The 24,124-nt window shown below is 37.5% G+C and overlaps 1 protein-coding gene, 1 long non-coding RNA gene and 1 pseudogene across 6 annotated transcripts in view; 2 read left to right on the forward strand and 1 right to left on the reverse strand.

Annotated features, from left to right (window-relative positions):
• The window catches only part of Pir (pirin), a 71,965-nt gene that overhangs the window by 9,950 nt on the left and 37,891 nt on the right, over positions 1-24,124 (reverse strand). For all 5 annotated transcript variants that reach the window (XM_090327211.1, XM_090327212.1, XM_090327210.1 and 2 more), the window contains 2 exons: positions 13,345-13,429; positions 7,046-7,090 (listed from right to left, as the gene is read on the reverse strand). In XM_090327211.1, coding sequence (XP_090183337.1) covers positions 7,046-7,090; positions 13,345-13,429 — 130 coding nt within the window. The remainder of the gene's footprint in view (positions 1-7,045; positions 7,091-13,344; positions 13,430-24,124) is intronic.
• Positions 829-23,844, forward strand: LOC150040395 (uncharacterized). Its single transcript, XR_016533904.1, has 3 exons — positions 829-956; positions 23,158-23,270; positions 23,773-23,844. It is a non-coding gene; the product is annotated as an uncharacterized LOC150040395 (long non-coding RNA).
• LOC150040396 (E2F-associated phosphoprotein pseudogene) lies at positions 13,770-17,342 on the forward strand (annotated as a pseudogene).

Here is a 24,124-nt window from a genome sequence, read left to right on the forward strand (position 1 = left end):
TCCTATGGGCACACCTTTGGCCAACTAGTGAGCATCATAATATTGGGTTTAATTTCAGAATAACAAACTGCAGACTCTCCTTCAATCTCTTGATTCTATGTGCTATCATTAATAAAACTTGTTGCTTTTCAGTGTAGGAAAGAATGTGGAAGTGAATCATGTATTGTGCTTGCACAGAAACTTTTAATGTCATGTTCAAATCATTCGAGTGATAAGCAAATTCTTTGATATTACATATTCATAAGAAAGAAGTGTACTTAGGGGCTGAAAGCATGGCTCAGCTAGTACAGCGTCTCTATACCAAGTACAAGGCCCTGAATTCAAACCCCACCAAAAAACCAACCAAACAAAAAAAAACATGAAGGAAATATACATAGAAAATTATCAAATGCCATCAATAATTCATACTAAGAAGTATTTATTGAGCATCTAAAACTTACCATTGATAGGGGAAACACATAAACATGCAAAAACAAACTCATTGCATACAAATAATCCAAAGTCTTTTAAGGATCACACAAGAAACTAGAGAGTAATTCAGCTGGAAAATAACTTGGATAGCTATTGAACAACAGCTGTAGGACAATGAATAAATATCCTACATGTTATGGGAGAGTGTCTCAGGATGAATATTTCAGATCATCTGCACTAACGCTCACAGATGAAAAATTAACCAAACTGCATACATATACATACAAGGCAACAGGCTTCATGCCCTGTGACTTCATAATGCTCCTTTAATGAAGTGACAAGTGATAGCACTCAAAAATAATATTGAATTGAGTCAGGCATTGGTGGCTCATGTCTATAATCCTAGCTACTCAAGCCACTGGGATATGAAGATAGTAGTTCAAATTAGCCCAGGTAGAAAAGTATCTTCACTTAACCAGCAAATAGCTGGAAGTGGAGGTATGAGCCAAGTGATAGAGTGCCAGCTGTGAGTGAAAAAGCCAACTGTGAGTAACCTGAGTTCAAGCCCCAGAATCATGAATGATGATGATGATGATGATGATGATGATGATGATGATGATGATGAATTGGCTTTTCTGTGTATCACCATCAGAATAGCTTTCTTGACTACAAGGTTCATTGGTCTGTGAAGATATCTCAATTTATAAACAAAGAAGTCTCACTTCATATAGAATGTAGCTTCTGCCCATCCTCTCTGCTGGTATATAAAAGGGATCTTAGTGTTGATACTGAAGGAACCATTTGAAATGTCCAATTGTAAGACGTACCTTCTTTGTAGAAACTAGAGTCAGATTTCTAGGTTCATAATTTCAAGTGTACCTTCACTTTCTTTAGTATTCTTTGTTCTTTTTTTGAGGTTTTTAGGGATTAAATTCAGGGCCTTTGCTTTCTTGGAAGTTCTCTACCGCTTGAGCTACACCAACTATGGGAAATCTTTTAAAACAGCATCACAAAAAGCTAAGCCTGACTCCATCTCCAATTCTATGTCATTCCTATGATATTTCATCCATCTGGTTTTCTCCTGCATCTAAAATAAGTCCTGAAGATAATATATCCTATTGTTTCTAACTACTTTCAATGTTAAGTGGAGCCAAATCAGATAATAGTTTCCATTGGGGATCTTTGCCAGGAATGTTAAATCTAATAATGCAGCTACAGAAATTGAGCTAATGACAATGTAATTGCAATTTTCACTTATAAAGTTATAAAAGGGGAAATATTTTACTTTTTAAAATTTAAATGTACAAAGGGATTATCATTCAACATTTCAGCTTATAAGTACAATGCATCTTGATCACCAACACCCCTTTCATCACTCATTCCCTAAAAACAGTGTGTGTGTATATGCGTGCTGGCATTGGAGCTTGAACTTGATGCACTGACTCTCAGCTTTTTCACTCAAAGCTGGCACTCTAGCACTTAAACCATAGTTCCATTTCCTCAAAGTATTTCAGAACCTGTTTTTGAGTTCATGTTCTCTTTTCAGTGTGTGATTAACTACTTTCTGACCTTTCTGCATCTTTTTTTGTTTTCTACTCTTTACAAGAACCACTGTGCCAATTATTCTCTACCTCATAGTAGTCTCATGATACAGTTGACATTCTCAATTTTATGTACATAGTTGAAGTGCTTCTATCTAAGACTGCTAATTGAAAATGATAGATTCAGTTTTTCAAGTGTAAATGTTCATTTGTTTGAGAATTTTATAGTCTTTTAAGATGGATAAGCTAGCTGGACTGAAAAAAGTATTGTCTTTCTTTTTTAAGTTTACCTATAATGTAAATATTCTAAATGTCTTTCTAAATTATTTCTGTTCACTAAATGTTACCATCATCTCACTCATTAATTGAAGGCATTTCTGTAGCATTCCATTTTCATGAAACATTTCACCTAATTATTTAAAAGATAACATCTTTCTACATTAATTTTGATTGATTTATATATCATTTAAATAAGTGACATAATTGCAAGTATTGGTATAAACAGATGGAAAAGAAATACGACTGCCTTTGAATTTACTTCAGCTCAGCTAATGGGAGGATTTGACCATTCTAGATATTCAGGCACCTGTTACAAGGTATTCATGATAGAATGAAGACTATCCGTCAGTCCCGTGTATTGGGTAAGTAGGAAGGAATTAAAAAGGGCTTTTGGTAAGCCTACATGTGTTTCTTCATCTTTATTATAAGATCCAATGACTGTGTCAAAGTTGGAATCCCAAACATAATGTTGAGTGAGTAGCTACTGGTTTCAATAAGTGTGAACATGGTACTGCCATTGCAAGCCAGTTAGCTTTCACTTCAAACATCATAGATAGTAGTTTTAGATTGTTAAATGCATTTTTAAGCACCAAACATATTCTGGTATTGGTCTTTTAGGGGGACTGCCATTCAAACTGGCAAGATACATGCTTTTACTCTTTGCATTGGTATGTAGTATCATTTTCTTGAGCCACAACACCACTTCTGGTTTTTTGTATGTATGTGGTATCAAGGAATCGAACCCAGGTCTTTGTGCATGCTAGGAAAGTATTCTACCACTAGGCCAAACTCCCAACCCTTGTATTTTAATATTTTTTTGCCAGTACTGATGCTTAAACTTCAGACCTGAGTGTCATTGCTTTGCTTTTTCACTCAAGGCTAGCATCTACCACTTCAGTCACAGCTCTTCTTCAGGCTTTTGGTGGTTAGAGACAGAGGATCATGGACTTTCCTTCCTGGTTTAGGCTTAAACTGTGACCCTCAGAACTCAGCCTCCCAAAGAACTAGGATTACATGTGTGAGACACTGGCACTTGGCTCTTATTAATTTTTTTAACATATGTTGCACACACTCTAGGTGAGGGATGGTCAAAGAACTTTCTGCCTCTGTATAAGATTGTTATGAATGGCTTCTGTCATTGAACCATCAACTTAGCAGGCTCTCTGTTGTTGAAAAAAGGAAGTGCATAAAAATCTACAAGAATTGGCCGGGACTGTGGCCTAGTGGTAGAGTACTTGCCTGGTATGCACGAAGCCTTGGGTTTGATTCATTGGTACGACATACACAGAAAAAGCCGGAAGTGGTACTGTGGCTCAAGTGGTAGAGAAAGCTCAAGGGCAGTGCCTAGCCCTGAGTTCAAGCCCCAGGACTGGCAAAAAAAAATTTACAAAGATCTTGGAAAGGCATAAAATGAATACTTTCAAATCAATCTCTAATTTTGCAATAAGAAAATGTTGAATTTACTCATTTCTGATCTGTTAACTCCCTTGTTATCATGCTACTATTACAAAACAGTTATATAGCTCTACTATAGTTACTTTGAACTGGGAAGTATTTGAATATCCTTACAAGCAGTTAACTGACTGGCATCATCTATCATTCAAAGCTACATCTGTCTGTAATCAGAATATACCTACAGATGTCCATTATACTTCCTTCCTGTATCAATATTCTCAATGACACTCTTAGATTTCCATTTTACACAGCCTGTCTAGAAACTTTTCTCAACCAAACATGCTATTTCTTCTAGTCCAACACACTAATTAATGTCATCTACTTTTAACATCACAGAGCTGCCAGATATTTTTTAAAGGAAAATTACTGGTTCATCAGCTCCAGTCATTCTGGTTTCATAAGCAAAATAAAAACGACACAGTAAAATCAGAAAGTGTTTTCAGAATTCTCTTCATACATTGTGTAAGTTAGTGTATGTTCAATAGCTGTTTTGTCATTTCTTTTTCTTTGGGAATTTGTTCTTGTCTTTTTTAAATTCTCATCAATACCCCTATTATTGGGTGGGTGGGAAGGGAAGGAGATAAAATTCAAATGAGGTCATTTGGCTTGTTGCTCTTTAGTTAAAGTAGCATCCTAAGAGACCAGTTTTCTGAGCCGAATTTGTTCCATGGTCCAGTTTGCTTTGAACAGATTTAAATGTGCTCCAAGGCTACAGGCTGCAACCATATCTCCTGCCAGATGGTTTTTGCACATAGAGCCCTGGTCACAAGGGAGGATGAGGCCAGTGACCAGAGATGACTCAAGAAAATCCAGTCTCACTTCAAGAAAAACAAGTAGATGAGACTGTGTGCTAGGCATCTATTTTTAAAATGTCCTCTCACCTCTTAGATGTCATCTGATACAAATCAAACACACATCCTTTTAATTTCTTGGGTTAATCAAGGGAAAATTCAGGCCAAACGCTTTTGTTACTGAATTGAAATTCAGAGGCAGACTCTTGGTCTAAATCAAGGTAGTTCTTGATCACAACCATTTATTTAAGTCATTTTTTCCTGGTCTGGAGTTCTGGGAAAGCACTGTGATACAATAATGTGATTCTGCATCATGAAATATCAGAAGCAATTCTCAACTGTGTTTTGCATTTCCTGGGATTTGCTGAATTAAGAAATCACCGTGATTGCATGGTCATCTGGTCAGTCCCAGGCAGCTCTGCTTTTACTCTGGTTAAATGAGGCACAGTTAAACCTTTACCTCCAAAGACAGTAAAACTCATGTTAATCTGTTCTTATGCTTCTACATGAAATGCCTTGACTAAATGGACATGTGCTCAGCTTTATTTTATTTTCATTTGCAGCAGAGAAATCAGTTCTAAATCGCACTATTGGATAGCAGAAAGCTTCCTGTTCTGTCTATAAATCTGAATGTTGCCCTCAGTTTTTCCAGTCAGCTTAACTATGGTATTCATGCTACAAATGAAATCAGGAAGCAATAGAGTGCTGAAGCCAAAGTGTTTATCAATTCATTTGTCCTCTTGACCCTATTTTTTTATTTCATTTGTCAGTGATTACCTACTTATTGTATTTTCTGGGAAAAAAGGCTAAATATATCATGACAGGTTGATTTTCAGAAAAAAAAATAAACAAGTGGATGTATAGGTCATTCTTACAATAATAATTGTGCAGTTTTCCCTTGTTAATTTCTGGGTCTAAAGGTCTGTTTGAAAATAAAATATAGGTTTAGATGATGATTACTTCTTGTGCTATCTTATCTCCATTCTCTTCTAAATGTCCTTGGGTCAAAATCAGTTGTGAGATTTTTGCAGAGAGCTCAGACTAAGCGAGGTCTTTATTGTTTTTAAATTGGTTGAAAAAAATTAAAATAGCATCATTCCATGAGACATGAAAAATACATCAAACTCATAAAATGTCTTATTGGAAGAGCTACCCTACATGTTTATTTTTATTTGTGGCTGTTGGAGCTCTACAGGAAAGGCGAATGATGGCAATTGACACTGCATGGTCCATCGAGATGAAAATCTTCCTTATCTGTCCCTTTACAGAATGTTTGCTACTCTCCCCTCCCCCATTTTCTAATCTACATAAGCATTTTGAAATCCTTACCAACTTAGAATTCAGTGCTTTTTCATTACTTTCCATTCATGCAAATTATTTTATTGCTCTTGAAATCATAAATCAGGGGGTGCTGCATTTTTTTGTTTTGCCAGTCCTGGGCTTGAGCTCAGGGCCTGAGCACTGTCCTTGGACTTTCTTAAGGCTCTACCATTTGAGTGGCTCTACCACTTGAGCCACAGCACCACTTCCATCTTTTTTCTGTGTATGTGGTACCAAGGAATCGAATTCGGGTCTTCCTGCATGCTAGGCAAGCACTCTACCACTAGCTAAACTCCCAGCCCTTTTTCTGTTTTTATAAAATACTATGTCTCAGGATTTTCAGAAGATCATAATAAACCAGGCAATATGTCATCTCTTCCAGATAGCTAACCTTTGAATGCTGTGTGCGTGAGGATTTAAAATCCTACTGCTAGGTCCTATATATATGTATATATGTATATATATACATATATATATATATATATACTTTCTTGAATGATAAAATAAATACTGGTTGCTTTTGACCTGTAATTGAAATTTTATTCTGTGAAAGAAGAATCAAGTCCATTTATATCATATTAGGAGTAAGTTCCAAGTACTGTTAAATTCAGAAGAAAAATCTCAGGAAATTATTGGCTAATGTGTATAATGGTTTACAGAAACAGCTATTAAAAAAAACACTATTTATTTGGGAAAATATATGGCTTAAAGAAATAGTTCTGCCAGCCTTCTAACCTTGAGCAGAGGTTATCCACTCTACTTCCTAGGAGATAGATTCTTACTCTAACTGGAGCACACAGAAGCTCTATTCTTTTATCAGTGCAGAGTTGCTGGCCTCTTGGTGAGGTGTCAACATACACCAGAAAGCCTGATCTTTTTGTCTGTATCCTTTCTTCATGCCTTCCTTTCTAAACACTCTCAAAGCTGTAAGGCACCCTGCTCTGGGTATGCTATATTCCTTGGATGAAGAGAGCGATGATTAGTAGCAGTGTGGCTCAAGCAGTAGAGAACCAGCCTTGAATGATAAAAAGCCATGTAAAAACACAAGGCTTTGATTTCAAGCTCCACTACTGGTACCAAATTACAATATAAAACAAAACAAAAACAAACAAACAAAAAGAAATCGAAATGAAGAAAGGGCTGGAGGCACAGTATTTATTTCTATAAAATGTTTTCAATATATCTTTTATTCTTTGTTATTTTAAATTAAACTGCCATTGAACCCCAAATGATATACCATTAACTTACCAATATATACATCTCCTGATAGGGTGTAAATGAAGCTTGTCCATCCTGGAAAGTGACAAGCAATTGTAAAAGGTTAGTGTTTATCATATCAAAATGAACACATACACAAACACACAGTTATTTATGTATAACAAATGCAAAAGAAATATTTAAAGATTAAACCCATTATTTCCCATTATATACACATATAAGGTTCTAATCCTATGAGTTATGTATAATATAAACTTCTATATTATCTTCCTGTCTTTATCAGTCTGACACATAGATACAAATACCCTCCTAAACTCACTCTGTCTTTCTTTTTCTCTCTCTTACTATCCCAATGACAAATTACAGATACAAATACCCTCCTAAACTGGCTTGGCCCCTAATGTTTAAGAGCTACTGAAAGTTAGAAAATATAATGCTTTTGGCCTCAAACCTATATGTCAAAAATGTATTAACTGCAGTACTCAAGTTTGGCTTTATGTACAGTGTGTTGTGCCCCCAGGTAATCTGAAGTTTGAAAAATGCTACCAACATGTTTTTATACTTAAATTCTAGTTTCCATGAACTTATTCCTTTTTAATCTACCCTAAAAAATAAAGCATGCATCAATTCCACAGATGCAAGAATGTAAAATCTTTGGGGGACTAATGGGCTTCAGGTGGCCTATGGACTTTCTGGAATTGTTGCCACAATTTTTCAAGGAAAGGGGTATACATCATTCAGCCTATTCCCGTGGTTCATAGGGGCAAGAGCTAAGAACCAGTGGCAATCTATCATTTTCCACTACCCTCAACACCAGCATAAATTGCATGAATATTAGGTATTGTACCTGTGGATCGGAACTAATGCTGTGTTTCCCCTAAGGAGCATTAATCTAGAAATGGCAAGCTCAAAGCTGATTGCTGGTGGCTCACGCCTGTAATCCTATCTACTCAGGAGGCTGAGATCTGAGGATCATGGTTCAAAGTCACGCTAGGCACAAAAGTCTGTGAGACTCATCTCCAAATAACCACCATAAAACTGTAAGTGGCTCTGTGGCTCAAATGGTAGGGTACTAGCCTTAGGCTGAGTAGCTCAGGGACAATGTCCAGACCTAAAGTTCAAGCCCCATGACTGACTAGAGAAAAAAAAGAAAAAAGGAAAGAAGGAAGGAAGGAAGGAAGGAAGGAAGGAAAGAAGGAAGGAAGGAAGGAAGGAAGGAAGGAAGGAAGGAAGGAAGGAAGGAAGGAAGGAAATGACAAGTTCAAATCAGAATGAGACTGATCTCTCCATGTGGCTCTGTGGCTCAAGTGGTAGAGCACTAGTCTTAAGCTGTAGAGCTCAGGGACAGTGCCCAGGCTAAGTTCAAGCCCCAAGACCCACAAAAAATTATTTCCATATCTGATAAAAAAATCCTCAAAGCTCTCAATTGCTTGGATGAGTTTTTACTTTGTATCATGCTAAGTGTTCTTAATTCATTTCTGTTGCACTTTTTCCACTTCCTTCACAAATCGAGAAGATGTGGACATACTGCTTAAATCTGCTTTCTTTCATTTTAAAATATTTTTACAGTGTCCAAAGGACTAAACATTTGCTCTTAAGTGCATAGATCTATTTACATCCCTTGTGAAAGTATTTCATTAAGATATGGAGTCTGCCAGTTATAACACAATTTATGCTACTGATTGAAAAGCACAATGTTAGGAGTAATGGGAAATTTTCCTTTTAATCTTCCTTTTAGCATGATGTAAATGTGCACTTGCTTCTATGAGCCTTGTTTAAATTCCATTAGGCATTGTCTCTTAAGGCTATCAGAAAATGACAACTTGCTTTAATCTATACTGAATTTAGGAATAAGCAGTTCCGTTCAAAGTAGGACTGTGTCCACCAAGGGCTCTTCTTCTCTCCCTTACATGACCTATACCACAACAGAATGCTAGTCCATAATTTTTATTGTTCTGTCAGAGGTCACATGCTCTACATTTTCCTTTTTCCTATAGATTTAGTTGTCAAGCTACTGTCCTTTGCATCTCAGAACCACTCCCCTTCTCTTGTGCAATAACAAATGGAAGAGTTGGGATGGAGATCATTATGTGCTTCTGCTCTCTCTTCTCTAGGATAGTGAAGTAGCACATAGATGTCAGATTCCTTTAAGAAATAGAAAGTACACAATGCTTCTTTTAAATATGTAAATCATTTTCTGTGGCATTTGCACTCATTTCCAAGGAGGTCCCTAATTCTTTCAAATATCCCCAGGGAGAGCTTTCTTCAGCCTACATTCCTTAACCTAATCCAAAGAATTTCCCTCCTATCTCAGTCTTAGAGTTAACTGTTCCAATGATTTTTTTAATCTATCCATTATACATGGGTATGGACAGAAAGTGATAGAAAACTATGACCTAGTGACATACCAGATATATAATATTTCAGCTTTGGGGAGGAAAGGAGAAAGGACTAAGAAAAGAATGTACCTCTCTCCAAATTTTGGATTACACTGGTTTCCAGATCCCAAAGCAAGCCAGATTCCTAAATGCCTGCTTGGAAGTCCTTGTATTCAGAATCACTAAGTACCTAATATATGGCTTCTTATTCCTCTTTTTCTCTTTCTCATTATATCAGATTATTCTTCTTAACATATATGTTTTTAATTTGTGCTAGTCTTTGAAGAGCTAGAACCCTACTCTCCCCTATAAAGCTGTACCTCTACCTCCTAGAGTTTCTATCAGCTCCCAATAGCACTACAAGCTGGTGACCAATCTTTTAAGACAAGGACCTTTGGGAGACATGCATGATCCGAATCATCCATCGCTCCATCTCAAGAGCCTTAACTTAAAAACATCCACAGAGTCCCTTCTACCATGTAATATATTGGGAGGTACTGGGGATTATGACACGGATATCATTTAGGGGCTATTATTCTGCCTACCAAGGAGGGGTAGATTATATATTCCCTAAAGAAATTTTGTGGGGCTGGGAGTGTAACATAGTAGTCGCGTGCACACTTAGCAATGCAAAAAACCCTAGGTGTTATTCCTTAGTAGCACATACACAGAAAAAGCCAGAAGTGGTGTTGAGGCTCAAGTGGCAGAGGACTAGCCTTAAACAAAACTGCTCAAGGACAGTGCCCAGACCCTGAGTTCAAGCCCCTGGATTGGCAAGAAAATTTTGTTATTGATCTACATATACTGTAAGGAAAATTTATAAGGAGAGAGAAACCAAAGGCTCAGAGAATCATTTTTTTCCCATTTTTTTGTGCTGGTCCTGGGGCTTGAATTCAGCCTGGGTACTGTCTCTGAATTTCTTTTGCTCAAAGCTAACACTCTACTACTTGAGCCACAGTTCCACTTCTCAGGTTTTTGTTTTTGGGGTTTTTTTTGGTGGTTTATTGGAGCTAAAGGTCTCAACGACTTTTCTGCTCAGGCTGTCTTTAAACCACACTTCTCTAATTTCACCTTCCCAAGTAGGTAGAATTAGGCATGCGCCACCAGTACCTGGCTAATAGTTCTTGATTTTTAACATTCCAAATCATGGTTTAAATAACCTAGAAACATAGGTTTGGGGGGATAAGATAGAGAAAATGAACAGAGTGGCCATGGAGGAACAAAGTGTGATGTAGCCAGTCAGAAGAAAAAGAGGAACAGAGGGACCAGAAGACTTAAGTTTCTTGGAAAGGGTTGCTAATATCTTAGATATACAGACTTCTGTCCTTTACAATGAATGATAACAGTGTAATCTGTATATCAATTTACGCCAGTTTACACCAAGAAAAATCAGATTGCCTTGCAACTGATGGCAAAACTCACTATAAAAAAGGACACTTATTTTAGCCAAGAGCTAATATGAAAAACGTGTTGGCCAATGTGAAAGGAATCTGGTACTGTCAGAAAGTGGACAAATTGTATTCTTTGTAAATGATGCTCAATTCCTGGTATCCACTAACTTCCAAATCACCACTGCAAGAAACATCTGTTTTCTGCAAGTTTTGTAAAATCCAAATGTGCCTAATCCTCAGGAAAAAGATGGTAAAAATCAATTCTAATGCTATTTATAGAAAAGAATTCAGATAAAACTTATCGTGATTCACGAAGAATGTTTCCTGGTTCCCCTAACTGGATTTCTCCTAGGACAAAAGCATTTTCTTGCTATCACAGGTAGGTTAGTAGTAGTGTATGTTTCTATTTCAAACTCATTAGTCAGTGAATGATATAACCTAATCAACATTAAATTTCTTAGATGGCAACGTTTATGCCAAAAGACAATACCCAGATATGTATGTCAAGTCCTTTTACCACAAGTAATGAAATGATTAAAATATTATGAACAAATGATGTCCAGGATCCAGCCAGTGGTCTGTACATTTTAAGAAATATTTGAGGCAAGCATCCGAAGTAAAGGAATCTAGTTGGAATTTGACCTAGAAAAGCAGTTTAAAATAAAGGTAAGTGACTTCATATTATACTGTATCTAGTAGATCTGGTGGCCAAGGCTGTTAAATCTTCCAATAATAAGTACTCTTTACAACTTCATTGTCAGGCACTAAACAGGGACATCTTAAGTTTTGAACTGTTCACTTAAGTTCAGTGTAAGCATAGAGGTATGTGGGGTTGGTAAGTGGAGGGTGTGGGTATGGAGGGTATACATAAGAGACATGAGAGAGGGGGGGGGGAGAAGGGATTGAGAGACTACAGCAAGAACTCATTGTAACTGGAAGTTCTTACCCAGCTGCATAGCTGGGTATTTAACAGACATCTACATGGTGCTTTTACTCAATACCAAACATGTACTTCTAAAAGTTAGAAAAGAAACAGGTTTGAAGTTAGTAAAACAGAAAAAAAGAAAAGAAAGCTGGGTGCAGAGGCTGGAGCTTGTAATATCTACAAGTTGGGAGACAGATCAGAATGATCAAGGTTCGAGGCCAGTGCTAGGCATGATGGCACATATCTGTGATCCGAACTACTTGGAAGGCCCTAGGCAAGAGGATCATGGTTTGTGTATAGCCAAGAAAAAAAAGCATTAAGACTATCTGAAAAATTACTAGAGCAAAAAACAGGGCTGGAGATATGTATTAAATGGTAGAGTGCCTACCTACCAAGGCCAAGGTCCTGAGTCCAAACACTAGTAGCACAAAACCCCCACATTTATAACGGCAAAATAAAATACCATCACAAGTTTGCAAACTGACACGTACACATTCTCCTATGACGTAATATGGTAATGGCTAAGAGTAGAGCAAAAATCAACCTGACCATACATTTCCTGTTGGTGAACTTATGGGAAAACAATTATTTCACAAACGGTTGACAGAATGTATAACTGCGGTTGCTCACTCCTGTAATTCTAGCTACTTAGGATTGCAGTTGAAAGCCAGCCCAGGCACCAAAGAACACGAGCCTCTTATTTCACTTAATGACTAGAAAATGGAAAGTGGGGTTATGGCTCAAGGGGGTAGGGTGGTAGCCTTGACTGAGGTGCTCAAGGACAGTGCCCAGGCCCAGAGTTCACACTCCATGACCCACCAAAAAAAAGTGTAACCGCCTCTTAGATTGCAGCCCATATATATATATATATATATATATATCTCCATATATATATATCCGGATATATATATATATATATATATATATATATATTAAGATCCTAGGGACTAAAACCAGGACCGAGTGCTTGTTATGTAAGTATCCTGTCACTTGAGCCACATCACATCCCTTTCCTTTTGTGTGTGTGTGTGTGTGTGTGTGTGAGTGTGTATGTGCTGATACTGGGACTTAAACACAGAGCTTAGGCCCTGTTCCTGAGGTTTTTCACTCACAGGTGGTCCTCTACCACTTAAGCCACAGATCTACTTCTAGTTTTTCTTTGCTGTTTAATTGGAGATAAGCATCTGACAGACTTTTCTGCCCAATTGTATCTCAATCAAGCATACACTTTTCTAAAGTAAGCAAGAAAAATATGAATTAACTGAGCCAGGAAGGAAGAAGACAATGAGCATTTTACTCATTCTACCTCATCAGGTAGGTTTTGAGGCAGTGAGTCATTTTTTCGACCTCAGTGTTTGGATCTCACTAAAGTGAGATGTGGCCCCAAAAGTCAGGCTCTATGTTCTATGAATACTTGATTTTCTTGACAGACCCCAGCTGTATTTTCTAATTTAAACACACTCACTCAAACAGGAAGTTACGAGAAATTTGTGCTGAGGTTTGGAATTAATCACATGCCCAAGAAAGTTGTCCCTTGTTTTTTTTTTAATTTTTAAATTTTTCGTAGTATTTTTTGTTGGTTTGTTTTCATCTTTTCCCCCTTCCATGATTACTATATTCCAGAACTTGCCATACCTTTAGGAATGGGTTGGGAATACTTTGCTCCTTGGTCCAATTTGAAGTCCAAATATAAAGTTGGTGTGCGAGTGTAAACCTTAGACTGAAAACAGAAAAGAAATCCATCAGCACCAAAAAAGAAAAAAAAAGAAATCCATCAGCATTTTTGTTAAGAATAGGGTGGATTTTGCTCAGGGAGAATGCCAAGGCCCAGGTATAGGAAGGTTGGATTGAGCTGGGACATCGCCCAGGCCCAGTGTTCAAGCCCCATGACCCTCTGCCACACACACACACACACACACACACACACACACACACACACACACACACATAAAAGAATAGGGTGGATTTTTTGTTGTTGTTTGTTTGTTTGGGTGCTGGTATTGTTGTTTGAACCCAGGGCCTAGGCACTATCCCTTCCAGTTTTTCGTTGTTAATTGAAAATGCCATCCTTGGCTTTGGATCACAGCCCTCAGAGGTGGGAGTCTCCAAGCCACTGGCACCCAGCGAAGATAAGGTTCTTTACTTCAGCTGGACCCTTCTGTAAGAGCCCCAGGTCTGGATATTTGAAGTTCCTGTGTCTGGATCCTGGATATTTGAACTTCCTCTTAGCTTTACAAAGTGGTAGACAAGCCAATTTCAGTATGACAGTGAGCTCCCTAGAGCCATTTCTTCAAATGAGCTCAAGGATAATATTTTATTGGTCAACAACTGCTTCAGCTTGACAAGTAGGTGACTCTTACACTTGACATTGTAGGTTGTCTCACATTCAAATGTATATTTCCTACCCCAGGACTCAAACATCCCATTTTCATTTTGAAATTCAAAAAAAGTTGCCTGTATTTACTTATTTCTCAAATGACCCTCGTGGAAAAAAAACAACAAAACAACAAAACAAAAATCAACAAAAATACACAAACGTAGTCTGTCATTGCTGGTTTGCAAAGCCCTGACTCCAAACACAACCAAAGGTAGCCTTTGCACGATTTTCTATTGTAAACAGTGGCTTTCTTTCCATCAACAGTGAAGCAGAGCTTGTAATTCAATACGTTGCCATTCTGATTAAAATCCAAGGGACTAACACTGTTGCCATCAACTCTATGTCTCATTGTTTATCACAAAGCCCAGTGGCTCTCAGACGAGAATCCAATGTCTATCCTACAAAATTAGAACAGGAAGGTAGTGGAGAGATGGATGAGATTGCTGACCGGGGCGACACTGATCTAGATGCATTGTATTCATAAACTGGTTGTGAAATGGCAACTCCTTTGTACAACTATTTAAAGATAATACACAAAAACGTGAATGTGAATGTGGAAGTGTGGAACAGCAGGCGTGGCAAGAATATAGAGTAGCTAGAACTTTCATACACTGCTGGTGAGACTCTAACTTGCTACCAATACTTAGGAAAAAATCTTTGGTTATATGTGCTGCACATGAATAAATAGATGCATAACCTTTGACCCAATAATCCAATTGTTAAGTGTATTCCCAACAGAAGGTATGCCTAAAGACATATTCAAGAATTTGTGGATAATAGCTATGAACAGAAAATGTCCAAAATGCCTGCAACGATAGGAAGGACAAGTAAACTGTAATATACATATATAGAGGAATATTATATGGCAAGGAAAGTCAATAAACATTAACAACTCAGAAGAATCTTACAAGCAGTAAACTAAGCAATGAAGGCAGATTCTATTTCTACAAAATTCAGAGCAAGACCAAACTGAGCTGTGGTATTAGAAGTCAGAAAAGTAGTTACCTTGGGAAAGTGGAATTAACTATACAGGTTGTTTCAGGATATCAGGTAACTTTCTGTTGCTTGGTTGGGTTGCTGGTTTTTTTTGTGTCTGTATATACTCAGTGAAAAGTCTCTGAGAGGTACACGATTTTTTTACTTTTCTGTATTTATATCATACATTTTTTTTAAAAAAAAGCCTTACATCAAAAACAGACAAAAACAGATAATCCAGAGACAAGAATTGTTTATTATCCTTGACAGGGACATAATTTTGCAGAGAATTATTACTTAAATACCATGGTGACATGAACATTTCTACCTCTGTCATTGAGTCTACAGCCAACCCAAAGTGTCTACCACAGAGTAGAAGTTCCTTTTTCTGGTCCTAGGGCTTGAATTCAGGGCCTGCTTACTGTCCCTGAGCTTCTTTTGCTCATGGCTAACATTCTACTACTTGATCCACAGCTCTATTTTCAGCTTTTTGTGGTTAATTGGAGATAAAACTGTCATGTGTTTTTCCTGACCAGGCTGTCTTTGAACCACCATCTTCATATCGCAGCTTCCTGAGTAGTTAAGATTCTAGATATGAGGCACTAGTGCCCAGTGAACCGTTCCATTTCGTACTAAATTATGTTTCTTCATGGGAAATCTTGTGCTGAATCATACATATATTGACTGTGCAACATATTAATCAACATCTCCACATATGTGGAGCAAAATATCTGTCTTCAGAATATGTAAACCTGGTATGGTGCAAGTGTGTATCTGTATGCTAAATTAGAATTATAAATACTTCTGACTCTCAGAGGATTTTTTCCTTTCCTGTGAATGTCTCCTATGAAAGATTTTGGTCTTAAGATGGTCTGGTAGATGGTTTTACACAGCACAAATTGTCAAGCTACATTCACACAGCTTCAAAGCCTAGAAAAATAAATACCCCTGTGCATACATAAATGAAACTAGAAGAACCTATACTATCAAATGCAACCTGAGGCCAAAGATTCACAATCAATCTCCAGGGTTTCAAGCATCTATGAATCAAAGGTAGCACATGAGAGACACAGGATCTGAATCTCTAGAATCCTTAGGTGAGAATCAGCACCATCTGGAAAAAGACTGGCTGCATCTGATGACAACTTCTAAAGTTATCTCTAAAAAAAAACAGATCAAGGGTAAATTTCATATAGTATCAGATGGCTTTTCTGTTTGGGAAATATTGAGCTTTTTGCAGACAAATGATTCCTGATGGCTTGCTTCTTTCCCAACCTCTTAGCTCTGTGGCGCACTCAGTTAGCTGTGCCTACAACAAAGCCATTCATCACAAGAATGTACTCAGCCTCATTTTTATTAGCATTTTCCCAGAATGTGGACATAAAAATAATGTTGAGAGTAGGGGCTGGGAGTTTGGCCTAGTGGTAGAGTGCTTGCGTAGCATGCATGAAGACCCGGGTTCGATTCCTCCGTAACCCACATACATAGCAAAAAGCCGGAAGTGGTGTTGAGGCTCAAGTGGTAGAGCTCTAGCCTTGAGAAAGTTCAAGGACAGTGCTCAAGCCCTGAGCTCAAGCCCAGGACTGGCAAAAAAAAAATGTTCAGAGTAGAAGTACTTGGCTGCTGATGGTCTGTGGCAGTGCAGGCCGCTGAAGGCAGCCACGAACCTCCTTTAGGATGACTACAATCCCTACGCTCTTGAAAAGCTTAGTGACAAAGAGCCAGCTTTGAGCAGCTTGGAAGATGAAGTGGATGTGCTTTTACATGGAACTCCCAACCCAAAATGCAAAGTTATCAGGGAATGGCTCACTTACTAGAGAGAGAATCATCTAGTGAAGATGAGTTTGAAAAAGAAATGGAAGCTGAATTAAATTCCACCATCAAAACAATGGAGGACAAGTTATCTTCTCTAGGAACTGGATCTTCCTCAGGAAACGAAAAACTGGGAATAGCACCTGCAAAGTATTAGGATGATATATATTCTGATTTTGATTACGAGAATGAAGACAAAGCAGCACAAGTGACCAAGAAAAAAGAAATAAGGAACAACAAATGATGAATTATTATATGATCCTGAAAAAGATAATAGAGACCAGAACAGCAAGAAAAGGCGGGGCTATGAGAAGATGAAGTCTAACTGTGAAGAGCCTGCAGAACAGGTGGAGACAGAGGAGGAAGAGATCTATCATGTAGTGATGTGCACAGAATGTTCCACCAAGTGGCAGTCTATGACAAGGATGAAGTCTTTCAGTTTTTCAATGCTTTAGCAAGCCATTCCTAAACAGTGTAGCTGGCATTTAATGTCTCAGTATAGTTCATCAGGCAAATATGGACAATTACTTTCCGCTTACCTATTTATATCATTAAGTGATACTGAGTTATCTGTGGAAGCAGTATTTTATCCTTATGAAAGAAAATGGTTATGTCTTTATCTCTTAACTTTTCCTTTTTTGGGGGGGGGTTCTTTCATGAGTTCTGATGAGGCTGATAATTCATTCCATTTTTAATCGACATTTGGATATTTGGGGGCTTTTTATTTATGAAAGCTCTTTATTTATGAAAGTTCTCAAATTATAATCTTTATTTCTGAGATTAAGATTTGTAACAAAATACCAGAGATTAAGAGTTGTGTAAAAAGTGGCTTAGCCATGCGCTGGTGGCTTTACAGGCCCTTGGTGGCTCATGCTTGTAATCCTGGTTCAAAGCTAACCTAAGCAGGAAAGTCTGTGAGGCTCTTATTTCCAATTACCCAGCAAAAATGCTGGAAGTGGAGCTGTGGCTCCGTTGGTAGAGTGCTAGCCTTGAGCAAAGAAGTTCAGGGACAACACCCAGGCTCTTAAATTCCAGTTCCAGCACACACTACCCACCCCCCTATATTTCTGTCTAAAAATATCTAAAACATTAAGTTCTATATTTCAAACAGTAGCTGGCCCAGTGGTACAGCTTGCAATCCTAGTGACAAATGGAAGCACAAACAGGATAGCATTTTGGTCATCCTAAGAATTGAGACCCTATCTTTAAAGTAAGACAACAAGAGACCAGAGAACTTTAGAATATCTGTTTATCAAGTGTGAGGTTCTGAGTTCAAATTGCAGTAATGTAGACCATTGGTACTCATTTTCTTACCCATTTAGATAGAATCTAAAAATTTTTTTTAGGTTGGGGATGCAACTAAGTGATGGTAGATCACTTGTTTTTCATGCAAGGCCCTAGATTTAACCCTAGAACCAAAAAAATCAAATGTTGTTTTATAGAAAAATAAATAAATAAATAAAAATAATCTTGAACTGGAAAACAGGCCTACTTGATCTCCTTAATGCTCTTTCTGGTGACTGGCTGGCACTTATCTTCCTGCTTCTGGGTTTAGTACACATCTGAGAATCTTGTGGGGAGACCTGTTGATATTTTTTGGTCTAATTTTGGTGTGAAGTTCTGACTAATAAAAATTGATGTGTCCAACTACAACTCTAGCTTATAAAATTCTCTCTGGTTTTGCAGACTAGAGCTATAGAGAAGGGAGAGTGTAGCTGGAGTCATGGTGGGAAGCCTAGAGCTGTGGGAATTAGCAGGGAGCCACTGATTGATTTATTCTATTCTTGGCCTCCATTTCAGTCACCAGTCAATATCATCCAAAAATGATAATCTACCCCCTCTAAGTCTATAATTTCATGGATATACATACATACGTATATATCTACACACATGCAAACATACAGAGAATTCTGTACCCATTTTATGAATTCATTTGAAAATCTTTAACAGAAACTAATGAGAGATTTTAGAAAGTGTAAAAAGGGCTGAGAAAATTTTAATTCATTTTAAGATGTGTTTTTTGGGGGAAGGATCATGGGGCTTGAACTCGGCCTGAGCACTGTCCCTGAGCTCTTCAGCTCACTACTATCACCCTACCCATGAGCCAAGCCTGTCTTCCCATTTTCTAGAGGTTCATTGGAGATAAGAATCAGGTTCTTTTGTACCTGGGCTGGCTTTGATTTCAGCCTCCTGAATAGCTAGGATTACAGGCCTGAGCCACCATGTCTGAATTAAGATGTGTTTTGATAAGTCTAGTATCAAAAAATTATGATACTAGTGATCTTTTTTGTATTTCATAGGCTTTCTTTTTTAAAAAAATTATTAAAAGCTTTTATTAACAGTGATTTTTTTACATTATATTTCAAATGTCATGTTTAACAAACAAGGATTAAGAATGGAATCTCTATATGCAATCACTGCCACATAAATTTAAGAACAAAATTAAAATTAAGATGTCTTTGTCATAGAAATATATCGATCTATATATCAATATGTCTATAGAATATATATCCCATCATATAATTATATGTCTATATAGTTATATTTATATTTCCAAGTTCATGTCAATGACCTTGAGTACCCGAGTATTGAGTCCTTGCTCTTGTATTGCTTGGATCTGATAGTCACATATCAAGGAAACCATGCGCCTTTTGTTCCTTTGGTCTTTTCATAGGCTTTCAACATAACATACTATGGATAATCGACTTTCAATATATATTACAACATTTCAATTCTATAATGAGATTAAACTCAACTGGAAGCTGTTCTCATAAGTGCGTATAGATGAGAATGTGTATATATCTATACTGATTATTTTTTGAAAAGCAACTAGGCCTTGTTTCTACTAATTTTGACGTTCCATGCCAACTCTGATAAAGTGGCAAATGTAAATTACATTCATTTAAGTCAAAGATGATAACACTCAGATGTACTTTGAGCAAACCTAGATTTAGTTTTTCTATCACACAGTGCTGATATTCTAGCAAAAAGAAAATCACCACTAGGCATATTTTTTCATGTGTTGTTTTATTTGTTATTCTATATGGTATTAAACTATTGACTGATATTCAAGCTGTAATCCGAACTTAACCAAATCATCTCTTTTTTGATTAAAAGTTAGCCATTGTAACCAGGATTACAACAAAATAGCCCATGATAAAGTAAAATAAAATATTCCTTCATAAACATGTTTCTGCCCAGATAGAACTAATGTATTAAAAATCCATCCATGAAATTGTTTTCATTCTCCTTTGCTCTATTTTGATACTGATTAATAATGCTTGTAAAGGTACTAAAATCCAAAGCTACTCATCTTCTTTCTCTTCTCCATTTCACAATTCTGTTAGAAATAGTTGCTAAACTTTCCTTTAAAGAGACTAGCCTACACTTGAAAAGCTCAATAGCTTAAACCTTGTGGTTCAAGTATCAAAAGAAGAAGCTTGTAAAACTTAAGTAATATAACTCTTCCTGAGAGGTTAAGGGTATATTTTCCCAGGGATGCTGCCAAATTCAGCATCCCTGATTGTCTCTCTTCTTCTATAAACATGTCAAAACTTAATGAGTCTCAGACACCACTCCAGTAATGACCACAAAATAACCAAGACAAAATAAGGTCTATAAAACCACCTCCTTCCAAACCCCAACTACCTTCATCTTATGTCTTTCAAAGCCTTCCCATGTACCCTGGCTTTTGGTATGATACCCTTGTCAAGCTGGCTTCCTTCCTCTGCTTTGATTCATAAATGATCTTAATTAGGAGATGCAATTACTTCCATATGGAAGCCATATGGCTTCAAAATATCTTTTCAAGAAAAGAGAGCTGTATATTGGTATACACAAGTGTGTGAAAGAGACTAGCTTTCATTTTGCCATTGCTCCCTATCTATTCTTGCACACTTCCGTTTTTACCACCCAGCTCGATCTTTCCTGAAAACAAGTGGCAGTGGTTTAGTGTCACATGTCATAGTGTAATATATACTTTCACTTTTGGAAGTAGAGGAAGAATGATCTAACAAACTTTGATTTAGTGAGGAAATGCACTCATTTTCAATCATATTATAATGTATTGCTTAAGAAAATTACTCTAAATAACTGCACCAGGAGTGCCATCTCCAATATTCTGAAAACAAAGAACCAATTTCTACCTCTTCCTGGCCCCTGCGGCTTCTGTCAAGCCATCCTTCTAATGTCAGTCATTATGTTTTATGGGTTTCATGGGGCTGCACCATTGCTAATGTGATGACAATTATTGCATGTAAATCTCTGACCACATTTCCAGTCATTTCCTTTATAGTAAAATTATGGGTCTAAAGGTCCAGACAATGAGGCCAAAAGCACATTTGTAAGCATAATCATCTGGCTAAACAACAGTTTTGTTGAAAATGTCTGTTGCGAGTCGCTGCTTTTCCTTGTCTTTATCATTGTGTTACATCACTGGGCACTTTTGCAACTCCTTATATCGTTTTCTGTTCACTAAGTCTCCTTATTTTAAACATAGAAAGAAGGAATTAACTGCTGACAATAAAAAAGTAAAAAGGGTAAAAACACCTAAAAACTTTTGAAAAGTATGGAGGGAAAAAAGGAAAAAAAAAACTTAAATGAAAAGTTTAAAGCCACCAACTCCCAGAGTACAAATGCCAATATTTCAACAATTAGTATCTAAGAGGACTTATTTATTTATTTTTTTGCCAGTCCTGGGCTTAAGCTCCTCAGGGCCAGAGGACTGTCCTTGAATTTTTCTCAAGGCTAGAACTCTACCACTTGAGCCTCAGCACCACTTCTGGCTTTTTCTAAGTATGTGGTACCAAGGAATTGAACCCGGGTCTTCATGCATGCTAGGCAAGCACTCTACCACTAGGCCAAACTCCAGGCCCCTAAGAGGACTTATTTTTGAAGAAATCATTACTTTTTGTGTGCCAGTCCTCAGACTTGAACTCAGGGCCTGGACACTGGTTCAGAGCATTTTTGTTCAAGTCTTGTTGGGGGCCAAGTAATGCCATGTCTAATAACTTTCTGCTGAGACCTGTAGTAGGGGTAAACACATGGACCTCTTTGTCCTGACCACCTGTTGTGCTGATAGGCTACGGCACCGAATGGGAGGAGGGATTTGGGGAATAGAGAGAGAGATTTTCCTGCCTTGATGAAGCTGCGTGGTGTCTCTGTTTATGCTTCGGGGAAGGAAGGCTGAGTGCGGGAGGACAGTGGGCCCTCTCCTCTCGTGGCTCGGCCTGGTCGGGGCATGTTTTCCCCATCCCTCCTACTAGACGAGAGGGACTGGGGACGAAGGACCCCGACAAGGCTCAACCACTTGAACCACAGCTTCTTTTTTGGCGGTTAATTGGACATGAGACTTTCAAGGGTCTCCCTCCCAGGCCTGGTTTGAACCATGAGTCATGTGACACGAACTTGGCTGATTTGATCACTTCTTATGCTAAGTGACCTGCTTTTATTCAAATTGATTCTAGGTAAATCACTCAGTATCTATTAAAAATATCTATCTCAACAAAATATTGATTATCTTCTTTTGTAAATGTTAGTTTATAGAAAAATCATAAATGATAGTCATTAATCATTAAGTTCTATTCATTTAGGTGATCTATTAATATACGTATTATTAACATGAGAATAATCACTAGATACAATAAGAGCCTAGTATGTATCAGACACTATTTTAAGGATCTTCATGTGTATTAGACTACTTGTATTTCATTAAGCTTTTTGGTTCATTTATTAATTCTTGCATAAAAAGATGTTAATTAGAGTTGGACATTGGTGGCTGCTACTCAGGAAGCTGAGATCTGAGGATCACAGTTCAAAGCCAACCCAGGCAGAAAAATCTGTGACACTCTTATCTCCAATTAACCACCAAAAGTAAAGCTGTGGCTCAAGTGGTAGAGTACTAACAGTAAGACCATAAGTAAAAGTAGCTCATGGACAGTGACAAGACCTAGAGTTCATGTCTCAGGACCAGCACAAAGATACACGTGCATGCACATGCACACACACACACACACACACACACACACACACACACACACATTAACTGATAAACTGTAATCTTCCTTACTGAAATAAAGATGCCATTCATTGTTGGGTCTATTTCAGTTATTTCTTGCTCTTTTAATCACAAGAACCTCAATGGTTCCAAATGGAACCGAATATTTGAATAGCTCAGAAGCCCAACTAGTAAGGAGACTATCTACAAGGTACTTGTGTGATTATTTAATGTATGTCATATGGCTGTTCATTCTCCTCACTTTCCTTCTACCATGTTCTTCTCTTAGGGGCATGATGACCTTTGCCTTGGAGAGAGAAATTCAAACATCATGGTCATAAGAAATTCACCATCCCTGAATGGACGGCCATTTTGTCTACTTTCTCTTAAAGATCTTACAAAGTGAGGAAATAAGAAACAGATTTCCCATCTTATTTGAACTCTCACTATTTACAATAGGCTTATCCTCCTCAACAAATTTTCTTCTGTCCCCAATCCAAAGCACTCCAATTTTTGAATTCTTGATTACTTTAAACAATTCTGATAAGGGGTGGGAGAGATTAGTTCCCATCCTCAGTGCCAAAGGTACTGTGGGAAGGATGTAAATCTTGTAATCACACATTGACATGTACATGAAGTGCTACATAAAGAAAAGACAACGAACTCTTGGGCAGAATGCCAATGCCTCTATGTAGGGTAGGAGTTAGAGAGCCAGAAAACCTGTTTAACGTGAATAAACCATAAGAAATTGTGGACAGAGTTGAGCAGCAGGCTTAACTGGCCCAAAATTTTGGACATAGCCAATTAATCCCACAGTCTAATCTCTATAGTAAAATACCATTTTTAACCATCTTTTTCATCTATAGTAACAGTATTTCCTGTCCTTCTCACCTTTCATTCATAGGAAAAGTGAGAAAAGGAAGAAGAGAAGAAAGATGCTAATGAGACTGTTAGTCATGAAATTTAACCAGATATTTGAAATAGGAAAGGGAAGGGGGAAAAACAAGATGAGGAGGGGGGAGGGAAATTGGGACAAAAACATGAGAAGGGGTATCAATGTGTGTGAAGTAATGCACCTTCTATCTGGCGAATATTACTGTAACCCCTCTATTAATTACAATAAATATATATATGATAAAAAGAAATTTAATCAGATACATGTTCATTATGAAACTGGACTTTGATTTCTTCTTCCTTTGAATCAGGATCCTTGACCAAAGTTAACAGATGCTTTAATTCCTTGGGAAATTAGAGCC

Source organism: Megascapheus bottae, chromosome X (genome assembly GCF_031878675.1).
Source record: "Megascapheus bottae isolate mThoBot1 chromosome X, mThoBot2.hap1, whole genome shotgun sequence".
Classification (NCBI taxonomy): domain Eukaryota; kingdom Metazoa; phylum Chordata; class Mammalia; order Rodentia; family Geomyidae; genus Megascapheus; species Megascapheus bottae.